A 16480-nucleotide genomic window follows, 5' to 3' on the forward strand; every position below is an offset into this window, starting at 1 on the left:
TGGGCGACGTCGCACTTTCTTTTATTCTCCAATTCGTGCTCCTCCCGGTCGCGTCCTGTCGTTCCTGCCCCGCCCGCCTCTGACTTGGGATCGGTAACTTATTTGGCTTCCCGGAGGTTTCCCTGTACGTTTGTTCTCAGGTGGTCTCGTGGATGTCTCTCAGAAAATGGTTATTTTATATGATTTGTCATGGAGTTTGTTCTAATAAATCATTCTTCTATCACACGGCAGCACACTGGCGTCTGTCGCCTGGGCCTTGCTTGTCCTTTGACGGTGTTGGGGGCGGGTGGGCTGGTCCCGGTGCTCGGCTGGGGTCCCCTGCCCTGCGGGAGGCGACATTCCCTGCCCTGCGGGGTCCCCTGCCCTGCGGGAGGCGATGTCCCCCTGCCCTGCGGGGTCCCCCTGCCCTGCGATGCCCCCTGCCCTGCGGGAGGAGATGTCCCCCTGCCCTGCGGGAGGTGACATTCCCTGCCCTGCGATGCCCCCTGCCCTGCGGGAGGAGATGTCCCCCTGCCCTGCAGGAGGTGACATTCCCTGCCCTGCGATGCCCCCTGCCCTGCGGGAGGAGATGTCCCCCTGCCCTGCGGGACGTCCCCAGCACAGGGCTGCCATTCCGGGGCGCGCCGCCAGGGGGCGGCCAAGGCGAAGTTTCCAGATCTTTGCTCCTCGGAAAGAGACCAAGTTCTCAAAGCCGTCCGGACGCCGTGGCGTCCGGGAGGGTGCCCCTGCGTAAAGAAGGCAGCGAGGAGGGGCACCCCGTTTCCTGTCCCCCACGCAGGGCCCGCGTCTTCCCCGCCGCGGCCCGTGCCAGCCCGGGCGGCCCGCGGTGACCCCGGGAGCCCCCGGGAGCCGGGCGGGCGCCCCGCAGGCGCGTCCCACAGACCTGGAGTCCCCGCTCGCTGCCTCCGCCAGCCGGGCCGCGCGCGTCTTCCTGGCTGCGTCGGGTCCCTGCCCCTCCGCTCCCAGTGACGGCTGCCGGGGAGAGGAGGTCGCCAGGTGTCCCCGCGTTGATCCACGCATGACGTCCGAGGCGAGCTTGCAGGGAGCAGCCGAGAGGGCGAGCACCGGCTCCGGCGCCTCCGCCCTCCGAGCCGGGCCGCTCCCAGGCCGCACAGCCGGGCCTGGCCGCCTTCACGGAGCGGGGAGGGTGGGCCGCGTTGGGAGGCCCAAGTCTGGGCAGCAGACCCCTCAGTCCGTGAGGCCTCCCAGAGGGGGCGAGGCCCGGCCTCGGAAAGCCGCCCCCAGAGCCTGGCGCTGCGGCAGGTGCAGCTGAGCGCTGGGAGGTCAGGGGACGTGTGGGGCGGCAGGAGTGGCAGGCGGGGCGGGGACCCAGTTTGGTGGACTCCACATTCAGGCCTTCCCTGAGGAGGGTTTTAACCAGGGAGTGACGCTGTAGGGCTGTGGTCCCCAAGCCCAGGCCCTGGCCCGTTACCCATCTGTGGCCTGTTACGCACATCATCACCTGAGCTCTGCACCGCCCCCCCACGACACCCCCATCCCCAGTCCGTGGAAAAATTGTCTTCCGTGAAACCGACCCCTGGTGCCAGAAAGGTTGGGGACCTCTGTCGTAGGGACTGCGTGGACGAGCGTGGAGAGTGGACCACGCCAGGCTAGCGAGGAGGCGGGGAGCAAGGCGGGAGCCTGGACAATGGCGGCCCCCAGGAACCGTGGGACAGGGCAAAGGAGGTGCCAGGTCATGGCTCAAGTGGCCCAGAGGCAGGGGCAGTGGAGCAGCAGCAGGTTGTGTGGGCGACGCACTTAGGGAGCTGCCTGTGTGGCTTGGAGTTTGGGGGCGCAGAGCCCTGTGGGCGCGGAAAGGTAGCTGGGGCGCAGAGCCCTGTGGGCGCGGAGACGGTAGCTGGGGCGCAGAGCCCTGTGGGCACGGAGACGGTAGCTGGGGCGCAGAGCCCTGTGGGCACGGAGAGGTAGCTGGGGCGCAGAGCCCTGTGGGCGCAGGGAGGTAGCTGGGGCGCAGAGCCCTGCAGGCACGGAGAGGTAGCTGGGGCGCAGAGCCTGCTTTGGGTCTCCAGGCATTTGCAGAAACAAAGAAAAGCATACAAATGTGGATTCATTAATTCGTCTCCAGTTAATTTTTTTTTTTTTTTTTTTTTTTTTTTTTGAGACAGAGTCTCACTCTGTTGCCCAGGCTAGAGTGAGTGCCGTGGCGTCAGCCTAGCTCACAGCAACCTCAAACTCCTGAGCTCAAGCGATCCTCCTGTCTCAGCCTCCCGAGTAGCTGGGACTACAGGCATGCGCCACCATGCCCGGCTAATTTTTTCTATATATATATTTAGCTGTCCATATAATTTCTTTCTATTTTTAGTAGAGGTGGGGTCTCGCTCTTGCTCAGGCTGGTCTCGAACTCCTGAGCTCAAACGATCCGCCCACCTCGGCCTCCCAGAGTGCTAGGATTACAGGCGTGAGCCACCGCGCCCGGCCTCCAGTTAATTTTGTTGTCAACAAATATATAAAGGTCTTTACAAAGAAGTAACCTCCACATTTTCCATGCAAAAATTAGTGGCCTTTTATTTCCAGGGAAATTTTTTGGAAAAAAATATTCAAAGAAATAATGACCATTCAAATTATGCCAAAAAAGTAAGTTTTAATTCTGTTCAAAATGAAATTTTAATGAGAAGGCTGTTATTATTTAGCATGAGGAAGAACTTACCACGACCCAGGCAACTTCTGCGTCTGGCTGTGAGGCGTCGGCGGCCGAGCCCGCTTACCTTCAACCGTGGGAAAACTGGCAAAATAACTGAAACAGCAGTTTCCAGACACTGGACAGCAGGCGGCACAGGACTGCGCCCTCCGAGAAGGAAAGCAGGTGAGGGAACCTACAACTGCCACCTTACTGCTGGGCAGCCCGTGGGGCAGAGTGCGGGGGCGAGGGGCTCCAAGGGAGTCTGGGGTGCTGCTGAGTGGGGCCCAGATCAGAGGCTGGGGAGGCCAAGGCAGCTGGAATTAGCAGAGCAAAACAGTGGAGAGCAGGCTCGGTACGGAGACCGCTCCAGAGGGCCCCCGCACACATGAGAGGCAACTACACGAGGTCTGGGAGGTAAGTACCAGGCCCTGGAGGCTGAACACGCCTTGGACTTGACACAGGCCTGGGAACCTTGTGCTCCCACTAGCTCGAGACTTTGCTCCCTGTGAGTGGGGAGACTGGAATCCAGCAGGGTCCCCACCCCTACAGCACACAGCGCACAGCATCACCTGGGCCCATGGCCTCACCTGGGTGCACACAGCATCACCTGGGTGCACACAGCATCACCTGTGCTCACAGCATCACCTGGGTGCACAGCATCACCTGGGTGCTCACAGCATCACCTGGGTGCACGCAAAATCACCTGTGCTCATAGCATCACCTGGGCTCACAACATCACCTGGGTGCTCACAGCATCACCTGTGCTCACAGCATCACCTGGGTGCTCACAGCATCACCTGTGCACACAGCATCACCTGGGTGCTCACAGCATCACCTGGGTGCACACAGCATCACCTGGGCCCATGGCCTCACCTGGGTGCACACAGCATCACCTGGGTGCACACAGCATCACCTGTGCTCACAGCATCACCTGGGTGCTCACAGCATCACCTGTGCTCACAGCATCACCTGGGTGCTCACAGCATCACCTGGGTGCACACAGCATCACCTGGGCCCATGGCCTCACCTGGGTGCACACAGCATCACCTGGGTGCACACAGCATCACCTGTGCTCACAGCATCACCTGGGTGCACACAGCATCACCTGTGCTCACAGCATCACCTGGGTGCTCACAGCATCACCTGTGCTCACAGCATCACCTGGGTGCTCACAGCATCACCTGTGCTCACAGCATCACCTGGGTGCCCACAGCATCACCTGGGTGCCCACAGCATCACCTGGGCTCACAGCATCACCTGGGTGCCCACAGCATCACCTGGGCTCACAGCATCACCTGGGCTCACAGCATCACCTGGGTGCTCACAGCATCACCTGGGCTCACAGCATCACCTGGGTGCCCACAGCATCACCTGGGCTCACAGCATCACCTGGGCTCACAGCATCATCTGGGTGCTCACAGCATCAACTGGGTGCTCACAGCATCACCTGTGCTCACAGCATCACCTGGGCTCACAGCATCACCTGGGTGATCACAGTATCACCTGTGCTCACAGCATCACCTGGGTGCTCACAGCATCACCTGTGCTCACAGCATCACCTGGGCGCTCACAGCATCACCTGGGCTCACAGCATCACCTGGGCTCACAACATCACCTGGGTGCCCACAGCATCACCTGGGCTCACAGCATCACCTGGGCACTCACAGCATCACCTGGGCACTCACAGCATCACCTGGGCGCTCACAGCATCACGTGGGCTCACAGCATCACGTGGGCTCACAGCATCACCTGGGCACTGGGCATCACCTAGGTGGCATTCTTAACAAATGTGTCACCTCAAGTCTTACTTTCAGGAACAGGTAATCTGGGCAAAAGAAGAACAGGGACTCTGTGAGGAGGGAGAAGAGGAGCCTGGGAAGGTTTTGGGAGGAAAAAGTTATTTAGGAGATGTAAAAACCAAATGCAAAATGTGGATCTCAGTTAGATTCAAGCTTAAACACACCAGCTGTATAGAACATTTTGGTGACAATCGGGAAAGTTTGAACCATGAATTTGATAATACTAAGGAATTACTGATTTTATCAGGAGTGACGATGCTGTGATTTGTAGCAAATGCGGCGTTTATTCAGAAATGCGTACTGAAGGATTTAGAAGTGAAATGTCATCCGTGTCATCATGACAAAAGCTACACTGATCAGGTTCTATTTGGTGTGCTCGAGCTTTTACAGATGTCTGCGGCGTATAAAGTCCTGTAAAACGTTACCGGGGGACAAGTGAGACAGGTGTTTGCTACTGTTAAATGCAAGTGCTGACCGCAAGGGTGTCCATTACACCATTCTTTCTGCTTTCTGTATGTTTGAAAATTTTTTTAAATAAAAAGCATAGTGGAAAAAGGCAGCAAAGTGAGAGAAGATACAGCTGCACATAAAACTGACAGTTCAGAAAATACAATCAATCCTCCACATCTAGAAGAAAAAGTCAACAACTCAATTTAAAAATGGGCAAGACTTCAGTAGGACTTCCCAGGAGAGGAGGCCCCATGACTTGTGAATGTTTAAAACATGCATGTCAGTCAGACGCGGGGAACTACAGCGGCAGCCGCGCTCGGACACCTCTCTGCGCGGCCAGACTGGCGGAACTAAGGAGCGTGACGCGCCAAGCCTTGGGGAGGACGGGGAACGTAAACAGCGGGAACTCCTGGAACCGCCCCTGGGGACACCAGCCCAGCCTTACCTCGCAATTGAGGATGTGCACACCCGCTAGGGAAAAGTCGGCAACAAAACCCGGCACACACCTGGGCCTTCTTACGGACATCAGACGTGGGGACATGACCTGGACTGCGAGACCCAGTGTGTGAGTGGTAACCTCAGTCCATCCGTGTGCGTGGTCTGCGGTCAGCAGCACCTCCTGTGAGGAGCCACAGTCTGGACACAGGGGCGACCCTGTCCCTTTAAGAACAGTCCCACGCTCGGAAAACAACTTAACGTTACTGTTACTTTCTCCCATTTCGTATCAAATTCCTTCCCCCAAATCCTCGGGAACCAAGATCAGCATCCACATGTCGCATGAAAAAGGCAAGTGACTAAAGCGTCTCGACGCCCACGTATAGACAAAGTTCCCGACATTCCGTCAGGGCACGAGGACAGGCCCGGCAGGACGATCTCAAAACTCAAGGACGAAAAGCCCGTTTCCGAATGGAGATTGCGAGGTGGGGAGGCCGGGAGAGAAGATCGTGGGGCACGTGCAGGGTTGCGGGTGCCCGTGTTGCTCCGTGTCGCCGTCTTGCACGCGTGGGAGCTGAGCACTGTGGGGGGGGGGGGCCGGCGCCCGAGGGCTGTGGAGCCAAGCGCCCTCTCTCGACCCTGGCCCAGGACCTGTGGCTGTGTGAGAGACGGAGCGATCTTGCCTCAGCCACTGTTCCTCCGGCCTCTGTGGCCTGCAGGCTGTGACGGTGACCCCCGCCTGGAGGAAGGGAGGGGCTGGGGGTAGAGTTTCCCCAGAGGTGAAGGTTCTCAGCCCCACCCACCTGCCTGCCCACCAGGCAGCTGCGTGAGTGTGCCTGGGACAAAGAGGAAGTGGCTAAGGGGGAAACAGCTCCAGGAGGTGGGTGTGGGCACTGGCCGGCGAGTCTGCCGGGGAGCTGAGGGCCTGCAGTCTGTGGCTGGAGCCGGGACGGACACCGAGGCCGGACCACCAGAGGTATGTGCCTGCGAGACCTGGGCCAGCCGGGGAGCAGCCAGGCCCAGGCCCACCTCCCCGTGGCCCGTCCTCCCAGCAGAGGGTTGCGAAGCCTCCGGCTCTGCAGGTGGCCCGTTCCCTCCCTGCCCAGCCTGGGCGGCAGCCGTGCCGGCACCCTGCAGGACAGGAAGCCCAGCCTCAGCTGTGACCCCTGAGGCCTGCAGGGTCCCGAGCTGCTCACCACGGGACTGGGGGGCTCGGAGCTCTGCCCCACAGGGGTCTTCCAGCACATCTCTGCCCTGAGATGCCAACCTGGCCCCAGGGACACACAGGTCCTCCGGGCTGCAGTGCGTGGACAGAGCTGCCACGTGCAGCCCCCTGGCGGGCCCTCCCTGTCCCAGTGCGGTTCCCGCGGCCAGGGCGGCACCTGGGGCAGCGTGGCCGCTTTGCCGTGTGTGTGGCCAGCGGGGCCCGGCCGACCCGCTCCTGTCTCCTTGGCGGTGACCGGTCTGAGGGCAGGGCGAGCCGTCGTCCCAGCCGCTGCAGAGTCCCTGCAGCAGGGGAGGGCTGGCACCACAGGGCAGGGGCCCCTCAGCCGCGCTGGGCCCGGTGAGGACGCGGCTGCTGCCCGGCTGCGCTCTGACCCGCAGCTCCCAGGCGGGGCCCAGCCCCGGGGGGAAGCGCTATCTATAGGCCAGTAATGAGGGGCCCAGCAGCGAAAGCAGAAATGGCCCCTCCAGGCTCGGTTTCAGTTGTGGTTGGAACAAAGGAAGCGAGACTCAGACACGCACTGAGACACCCGGAGAGGGGACGCAGGAGGTGCGGGCGCGTCGCGGGCGCGTCCCGGGCACACACTGGGCACACACGCCCCTGCGCAGAGGCAGGGCTCAGGCGTTCACGGGGCCGCCTGGGGGCCGCCACCTGCAGGCCGGGCTGTCAGGGGCGAGGTGTGGAGGGGAGCCCGGGGCTGCCCCATATCCAGGCTATGGCCTTGGGCAGGCGTGGGAGTCGTTTCGGGGTTCTAGTGGGTGTCTGTAGGGACCCCACAAGGGGCTGTCCCCAGCACCCAGCTGCCCGGGCACCAAGGGGCCGTTCCGGGTGGGACTGGAGCTTCGGGTGACGCCAGACTGCCCCGTGCAGATGCCGAAACCTCTTCAGACGGCAGCAGGGGCTCCCACGTGGCCCTGTTTCGACAGAGGGGCTGGCCTGGTAGGACTGGGGACCCGGGGGTGGGGGTGGCCGGGGCTCAACAGCCTCGCAGGACAACACCGGCCCCGGAGGAGCCTTGAGGAATGGGGCACCCTGAGCGTGTGCAAGGCAAGCCCACCCGTGCCCTTGCGGGGCACACAGCCACCGCGCTGCAGAGGGGGCTGCGGCCGCCTGACCCCGGTGTGCGGGCGTGGGACTCTCTGTGTCATCCTCCACTGACCCTCGTCCTCCTCCAGCCCCACCCCTGCTGCAGCCCTCGTCCTCCCGGGAAGCCGGGACAGTCCCTGTCTCCGTGCTGCAGGCCCGAGGCCACCCCAGGGCCCTGGGGGCGAGGCCCTGCCCAGTTGCAGGTCCTGGGAATGCTGGCCGTGCTGTGGCTGGGTGCCGGGACCCTCACCTACCTCCTGTGGCAACTGCCCGCTCCTCGTACCCGGGGCCAGGTGCACCCTGAGGAAGTGCCCACGAGGGCCTGGGCGCCCGTGGGGCAGGATGGGAAGGAGTCCTGCCGGTGAGTGAGCCCGTGGGCTGCGGGTGCAGGCGGGTGGGCAGGTTCCCGCTGTGGGCTGGACTGGACCGTGCGGGCTGGAGTGGGTGTGGGAACGGGGTGGACGTGGGGAGCCCTTGGCAGCAAACAGGGGCTGCAACCTGGGCCCCCACCCCCAACCACTGGGGAGCACAGCCTGGGGGGCCCGACGCCTCCACCCCGGGGGTGGTATCACTGCCCCTCCTGCCCCTGGGCCTTCCCTCCACCTTTCTTTCCTGCTGGGGGGTCCTGGAGCCCGGAACCTCCCCTGGGCAGAGGCTGCTGGCCACCCGGCACACACACTAGAAAGGGGAGCGAACTTCCTCCCAGCCCAGCCCTTCCCCTGAGTCGCCCTGGCTGTCACCAAGGGCTCCCCACCAGGAGGCCACCCCAGACCCGGTGGCCCTGCTCTGCTTGGCTTGACAAGCAACCGCTCCCTGAGGGCAGCACCTGGGACCTGGCAGGGAGCCCCAATCCCCCCCGCCGTCCCCTCCCTGGACTCAATCCTGGGTGTCACCACCGCCCGCAGCTTGCTGGGCTCAGGCCTGCCCACCCCCATCCCCACCCACCTTGGCCCGGGCTGGGCCTGGGGGCCACATTAGGGCAGTGCCCCCAGCGTGGCCCGTGGGGACGAGGCAGGCTGTGGGAGGCAGCTGGCAGGTGCCGGGAATGCTGGCCGCGCTGTGGCTGGGTGCCGCTGGCTCCCACACTCGCTCTCTCCCCACAGGCTCGTCCTCGTGGAGAGCATCCCCCAGGACCTGCCGTCTGCAGCTGGCAGCCCGTCTGCCCAGCCCCTGGCCCGGGCCTGGCTGCAGCTGCTAGACGCTGCCCAGGAGAGCGTCCACGTGGCCTCCTACTACTGGTCCCTCACGGGGCGCGACATCGGGGTCAACGACTCGTCTTCCCAGCCGGTGTGCCCCTGCCCCCCCCCCCCCCCCGCTGACTCTGGGCACACAGCAAGTCAGGCCACCAGCCTGGGCTGGCTCCGCGGTGGGGCCAGCCCTTCCTCCGGGGCTCTCAGGGCGGGTGTCGGGGGTGGCTCTCCGGGACAGAGCGCTCTGACTCTGCCTGGGGGGAGTTCAGCTCCCAGGCAAGGGTCGTCCTCGTCCAGATAGCTGACGCGACACTGGGCGGGGGGCAGTCCGTGTGGCCTTCTGAGGGCAGGCCTGCGTCCCGGGGCAGGGGTGCGTCTCTCACGGCTGGCCTGGCCTTGCAGGGGGAGGCCCTTCTGCAGAAGCTGCAGCAGCTGCTGGACAGGAACGTTTCGCTGGCTGTGGCCACCAGCAACCCGACGCTGGCCAAGGAGTCCACTGACCTGCAGGCCCTGGCAGCCCGAGGTAGGGCCCTGCCGCCCCAGAAATCGGGCCCGGCCCTCTGTGGCACCAACGGACAAGGGCAAGGAACAGCAGAGCTGACGGGGGTGGGGGGTGGGCAAGGACACCCCGGGAGGGCCAGGGCCCAGGCTCTGAGCTCCTTAGAGGTGGCTTCACTCGGGACAGGTGGCTCCAACGAGCCGGAGGTGTTATTTTCCACGGGGCAGAGCACAGGTGGCCTCGGAGCTTGCTGAGCCCAGCGGCCGTGACCTGTGGGTGAGGCCCAGGCTGGAGCCTGGCTGGGCAGCAAGAGGCGCGTGGCACAGGCTCTCCAAACGCAGGCTCTGGCGCCAGGCTGCCTGGAGGGGCCCTGGGCCCGTCTCTCCCTCGGCGTCCGCACCCATAAAACAGGGACGTGTCACACAGCATCATGTAGTGGGAGTGTGCAGGGACGTGCGTCAACCCCGCTGCGAAGAGCGCGGTCGGGCTCCCCGGGAAGTTGGCCTGTGACGGGGCCAGTTCGTCCCATCGCCCTGAACTCTCGCCAGGTGCCCAGGTGCGACGGGTGCCCATGGGGCACCTCACCAGGGGTGTCTTGCACTCCAAATTCTGGGTCGTGGACGGGCGGCACGTGTACGTGGGCAGTGCCAACATGGACTGGCGGTCTCTGACGCAGGTGAGTCCCGGGTCCCGGAGACGGGACGTCCACCCAGAGTTCTTCCCCTCCGCGCTCCCCGGGGCTTTGCCCGGCGTCTGGGGGAAGTCACGTTCGGAACGCCCACGTGGCGGAAACAGCCGGCACTATTCACTAAGCTACGGAATCCCCACGGCCACCGAGCTCGTGCTGTGGAGTAAGGCTTGCTGCCGCGGAGATGCCCGAGTCACGCTGGCGAGGGAACCATGCAGAATAGAGAGCACGAGCCTTTTTAGAAAAAAATGCATTAAAAATGTGTCCAAGAATGATCGTGGAAATGGCAACAGTGCTCAGCACCGGAGAGTGAAATTAGGAAGGGTTTTTATTTTCTTTTTTGTGTTTTGATGCAGTGTTTGGTAATAAACATGTATTTCTTCGATCATGACCCACTGGGCCCCCACCCTGAGCACAGCCCGTTAGACCCCCCCAGGTGGGGCTGCAGGGCTGTCCCTGGCCCGGCTTGGGTGGGCCCCACGCAGCCCACAGGCAGCCCTGCGCCCTGCAGCAGCCGCCCCGTCCCCGCAGGTGAAAGAGCTTGGCGCTGTCATCTACAACTGCAGCCGCCTGGCCCGAGACCTGGAGAAGACCTTCCAGACCTACTGGGCGCTGGGGGCGCCCCGGGCCGTCCTCCCCAAAACCTGGCCTAGGAACTTCTCGTCCCACATCAACCGCTTCCAGCCCTTTCGGGGCCTCTTTGATGGGGTGCCCACCACCGCCTACTTCTCGGTAAGCGGGTCGAGGAGGGGCCCGCCGAACCCCCACTCCGCCCTGGCCGGCCAGACCCGCAAGGGAACCCACTCCCCTCTGGGCTTGGTGCAGACACCAGCAGCATCTGCCGGGTCCTCGGGGAGCCGTTGCCGCAGGTGGGGCCGCGCCCTGGGCTGTGCCTGGAGGCCGGCCCGGCTCCAAGGGACGATACCAGGCGGTGCCATCCGTGGGAGACTGGCGGCCTGGGGCCCTGGGGGTCTCCAGAGAGACTGCGCAGATACTGCTGCGTCAGAGCGGGGGGCCGGGGTGGACGGCTCTCCTGCTGCCCCGGGCACTGGTTCCACACCAGAACCAGGGAAGCCTCCACGTGAGGGTCCCGCCCTGAGGAGGGTGGAGACGCTTCCGTGTGGCCAGTGACTGTTTCTGGGGGGTTAGCGCGGCCTGGAGCCCAGGCTGGGCCGGCTGCTCCCCGTCTCCCCGCCTGGCCCCTCCCCCTTCCTCCACCACCACAAGGGACCTTTCGGGTGGTGCGTGGGGCGGTCACGGGTCCAGAACGGGGTGGGGCTGGCAGTGCCCTCAGGGACGCCCCTCCTGGCACAGGCTTCGCCGCCTGCGCTCTGCCCCCGAGGCCGCACCCGGGACTTGGACGCGCTGCTGGCGGTGATGGGGGCGGCCCAGGAGTTCATCTACGCCTCGGTGATGGAGTACTTCCCCACCACGCGCTTCGCCCGGCCTGCCAGGTGGGTCTGCTGAGCGCCGGCGGCCCTGCAGGGGAGGCCTGCTCTGCTGCCCGGCAGCCCCGGCACCTCCGCTCCAGCCAGGTCCCCGTGCGTCCCGGGGCGCGTAAGCAGGGCCCCACCCCCTTCCGCAGGTACTGGCCGGTGCTGGACACGGCGCTGCGCTCGGCGGCCTTCGGCAGGGGCGTGCGCGTGCGTCTGCTGGTCAGCTGCTGGCTCAACACGGACCCCGCCATGTTCCCCTTCCTGCGCTCCCTGCAGGCGCTCAGCAACCCCGCGGCCAACGTCTCCGTGGACGTGGTGAGGACGCGCCCGGCGGCCAGGCTGTGGGGACGGCAGCCCCTCCCTGCCGGCCTGACACGCCGCCTCTCTGTTCTCCAAAGAAAGTCTTCATCGTGCCGGTGGGGAACCACTCCAACATCCCGTTCAGCAGGGTGAGCCACGGCAAGTTCATGGTCACAGAGAAGGCGGCCTACGTGGGTGAGTGGCGGGGAGGAGGCCCAGGCGGTGGGCTCGGGCCCAGGACCCAGCCGTACACAGGGACCCCGCACACCGCAGAAGGGGACGCCGCCCCTGGTGGCGGCCTGGCGCTGAAGGAGGCCTGGCTTTTGTGTTCAGCGTGGGCCCCTCAGGACAGAGCGGCTGCCCAAGGTGGTCAGGGTCTTGAGCTGAGTTTGAGGACCAGACAACCTGCCCACTGTCACCCGGCCCCACAGGGGCAGGAGGGACAATCCTGAGTGTGGGACACGTGTGTTGGGTGATAAGGACGGTATCCCACGGCAGAGAGTGGCCCTCCCACACCTAAGCGAGGGGCCGTCCTGGCTGGGGTTTGGTGACAGCGGAGGGGCCCGTGTGCCCACCCGTCCGTCCCCAGACCTGTCGCTGGGGCCACAGCGTTGAGCCAGGCTGCAGGGGGCTGCCTGGGCCAGTCCAGTGACCCAGGGTCCCCTCCGCCCACCGTCCCAGGCACTTCCAACTGGTCGGAAGATTACTTCAGCAGCACCTCGGGCGTGGGCCTGGTGGTCAGCCAGACGGCCCCGCGCACCCCGCCCGGGGTGGCCACCGTGCAGGAGCAGCTGCGGCAACTCTTCGAGCGGGACTGGGGTTCCCGCTACGCTGTGGGCCTGGACGGACAAGCCCCGGGCCAGGACTGCGTGTGGCGAGGCTGAGGCCCGGCCCTTCTTGGCTCCAGCTGGACACTGTGCCCCCTCAGGACTCCCCCCTCCGACCCCCTCCACCCCCCACCCCCGTCCCTCCGCCTGGGCTTTCAGCCCAAGCCTGCGGGGGCCAACTGCTCCTGGCTGCTACCTGCAAACTGTTCCCTACTCTCTGCTCGCGGAATCCCGCCCCTCCTAAGCCCCACCTCTGCCTGAAGGCCAGCGTGGCCCCTCTGACTCCCAGAGAACCCTGTCCTGGCCCCTGAGCCAGGCTGAAAGAATGCCGTGTGCTTCCGTGTGCTTCCGTGTGCTGGAGTCCGTGTGAATCAGCTGCGGCAGGGGCCGCCCCACTCCAACAACAACAGCTCCCTCCTCCCCCTCCTCCTCCCCCTCTCCTCCTCCCCCCCTCCTCCTCCCCCTCTCCTCCTCCCCCCTCTCCTCCTCCTCCCCTCCCCCTCCTCCTTCTCCTCCCCCCCTCCTCCTCCTCCTCCTCTTCCTCCTCCTCCTCCTCCTCCCCCCTCTCCTCCTCCCTCCCTCCTCCTCCTCCTCCTCCTCCTCCTCCTCTTCCTCCCCCCTCTCCTCCTCCCTCCCTCCCTCCTCTTCCTCCTCCCCCCTCCTCCTTCCCCGGCCTCCTCCCCCTCTCCCCCTCCTCCTCCCCCCTCCTCCTCCCCCCCTCCTTCTCCCTCCTCTCTCCCTCCCCCTCTCCCCTCCTCCTCCTCCCCTCCTCCTCCTCCTCCTCTTCCTCCTCCTCTCCCTCTCCTCCTCCTCCTCTTCCTCCTCTGCCTGCTCTTCCTCCTCCTCCTCCCACCTCTCCTCCTCCTCCTCCTCCCTCTCCCCCCTCCCCCTCTCCCTCTCCTCCTCCCTCCCTCCTCTTCCTCCTCCCCCCTCCTCCTCCCTCCCTCCTCCTCCTCCTCTCCCCCTCCTCCTCCCCCTTCCTCCTCCCCCTCTCCCTCTCCTCCTCATCCTCTTCCTCCTCTGCCTGCTCTTCCTCCTCCTCCTCCCGCCTCTCCTCATCCTCCTCCTCCTCCTCCCCCCCCTCCTCCTCCTCCTCCTTGGGACCCTAGGGGCGCCTGCCTTCATTTACCGCCGTAGCACAGCCACGCTGCGTGTCTGCCGTGTGAGCTCCTCACCCAGTCTGGGGTCCACGGGAACTCAGGGACGGGGCAGGGGCAGCTGTGCTCCAGGACCCAGATTCCGGTGCCGTGGACTCAGGGGTTGTAGGGGAAGCCAGAGCCATGAGACCAAGGCCCTGGGAGAGGGCGCAGGCCAGGGGACAAGGGGTCGGGCGCAGGACGACCACCAAGCGGGGCTCCTAATGCGTGGCAAGTGCGGGTGTGTGGAGGGGTCCCCGGGGGGGCAGGTGGGCAGAGGGGACCCCAGGCCAAGGGGGTGGGACAGGCACACGAAGGAGACCCAGGGCCGAGGGGGCGGGGCAGGGCGGGGGGCCCTGCACGGCCTCTGGAGTCCGGGGAGCTGGTCTGCAGGGGCTGCACTTGACCAAGCCAAGCTGCGCGCCCTGTGCCTCCCATCCCCCACCCACGCCCCAGCACCCTCCAGGGCTGGCTGGGTCTTGGCCCTGCACGGGAAAGTCTAGGCCGTGTTCCAGCAGGACTCCCAGCTCTGGCGACTGGGACAACAGCCTGGTGGCCCTAAGCCAGTGAAAGGCCTGTTTCCACGCACTTGGGGTCTGGCCACTGCACCTCGGTGGCAGCCTCAAAGGCCGGCTCCAAAGCAGACCCCCCTCCCAGGGAAGCCCTCACTTGACAGGGCTTGGAGACCCCAGAAGGGCACCATGATGTGGCCCCTTCTGGGACGGGGCAGACAGACTCGATTGGCTCCTGTGACCCCCCCAGTACTTATGCCCTTGTGTGCCCTGGCCTTGGGCGTGCACAGGACCTGTGCCACGCGCTGTAACCAGTATAGTGCCCAGAAGCATGGCGTGTCCCTCCTGTGATCACGTGACACGACATTGCAACTTCATCCTGCTAGAAGTCTGTTCCCTGCTGGCCTTGACAAAGTGAGCTGCTGGGCGTGAGCTGTCCTAAGGAGAGGCCCACGAGTCTGGGCACTGGGGTGGCCTGCAGCCCCCAGCCAGCGGGAGACCAAGGCTCGGGATGACCAGCGTCATCCAGTCTGAACTGAGCGGGAACAGCAGCAACATGGGCTTCCGAGGCGGCTCCTTCCCCAGCCAAGCGGCAGAAGAGACCAGAGCCCCAGCTGACACCTCGATGGCAGCCTGAGGTCCCTGAGCACAGCAAGGCCGTGGTGGGTTCCTGATCGTCACAAACTGGGGCATCATAAATGTGTGTTGTTTTAAGCCGCTGATTTGTGGTGCTATCCTTACACGGCACAGACGACTCAAACACAAGAGAACCGAGGCCACGTGGGAATCCCACATGGCGCGACAGCTGCCCCTGGCCTCCAGCACCCAGGTCGCACTACCCCAAGCCCTCACTGCAGGCTCAGACAGGGACAAAGGCCCTGTGGGGCCAGGCGGCCCCCCACTGCGGCGCCCCTGGGCTGAGCCCTCCAGGTGTGTGCGGCAGGCGGGCTGCAGCGGGGGCAGGAATCCCGGGCCGGGAGAGGCCGCGGCCTCGCTTGACCGCGAGGAAGGCCCACTGAGCCCCTTCTTCCCTTCCCCACTCATGAGCACCCAGGGGCCCTGTGTGAGTTCACTGTCCCCTAACTTGGGTGACCTTCCCAGCCAGCCACGGGGAAAGACACAGGTGCCATGGTGGCACAGGGCAAGGACCCAGCTCTGCCCCCAGCACCCGCTCCTGCACCCACGGCCGCCACCCTCTGCTCCCGCGCAGGGCGGCCCAGGGAGTGGGGCCACAGTGCTCCAGAGGGGCTCGCAGCCCGGCCCCTGCTCTCACACCCACAGCCAGGACAGCAGCCACCGCCCCAGGGACGAGGAGCGCTCACTGCTGGTAGCCCGCCTAGGCCAGGTGCCAGCCACCCGCCCCGAACGCGGCACGCAGGGAGCTCGGTGGGCAGGGCAGGGGTAGCCGAGGGCAGCGGGGAGGGGTGTAAGGCCCTAGCAACCCCCTACAACCTCACTCTGCTACCCACGTGGGTTCGCCTCCTGTGGGCTGCCCAGGAGGAGGGCCGTGGTGACGAAGGGAGCCTCTGAGCACAGCCCTAAACATGGCCACGGCCCCCTCTGTGCTGTCCCTGCTCCGCACTGCGCCCTCGTCCCCGTGGGGGAAGGGGGAGGGTTGTGTGTGCCTAACACACCGTGGACTCGGCCCTGTCTCCTTCCCCGTCGTCTGCCTCATAGGCTCCAGCTCTGCGGAGGATCTGGACCCAGAGGTGACCACACAGGCACTGTGACGTCCCCTGCCTGTTCTCCAGAGCAGCTGGGGCGAGGCTGGGAGTGTGGGGGAAGCAAGGCCCTGGTGGGCTCCAGCCCTGGAACAAAAGACCCGGCAGCCTCCACTGTGGGACACGTCACTTCCTTTATTGCCCATCCAGGGACCCGCTAAGCCCGTCCCGTCTGCAGTCGGGCCGCAGCGTGGGGCCACACACTGGACAGGTGCCGCAGGCAGGTGGACACGTGCCGCCGTCCCGCCCTCTGCCACTCGCCCCGCGCACCGTCGCGGCCTGAGTGTCACCACGCGAAGCATCCCGCAGCCTGCTGTTCAGGAGACGGTTGGAGGAGGAAGCGCAGGAGCAGGAAGCAGGGATTCCGGGCGCCCCGCACCCCGCCTGAAATGGGAAAGCACATTGCCAGGAAGCAGCCGCAGCAGGACAGACGTGGCCAGAAGCTGCCTCCACACCGCACGCAGCGTTTCCCTCGGAGAAGCAGCCACGTTTTCACGGCGGTACGGACAGGCCTCTTGAAGCTTGTCTAGCGGAG

At 64.9% G+C, this 16480-nt stretch overlaps 1 protein-coding gene across 1 annotated transcript; it reads left to right on the forward strand.

The window, feature by feature from the left end:
- Positions 1-7788: 7788 nt before the first annotated feature.
- Positions 7789-12647, forward strand: PLD4 (phospholipase D family member 4; the record flags this gene model as incomplete). Its single annotated transcript, XM_069493198.1, has 9 exons — positions 7789-7997; positions 8740-8923; positions 9229-9349; positions 9874-10001; positions 10545-10745; positions 11328-11467; positions 11599-11764; positions 11848-11944; positions 12431-12647. Coding segments are annotated over 9 exons (1449 nt in total), but the record flags the coding sequence as incomplete, so codon positions are not given.
- Positions 12648-16480: the final 3833 nt, after the last annotated feature.

The sequence above is a fragment of the Eulemur rufifrons genome, chromosome 2 (assembly GCF_041146395.1).
Source record: "Eulemur rufifrons isolate Redbay chromosome 2, OSU_ERuf_1, whole genome shotgun sequence".
Taxonomy (NCBI): Eukaryota; Metazoa; Chordata; class Mammalia; order Primates; family Lemuridae; genus Eulemur; species Eulemur rufifrons.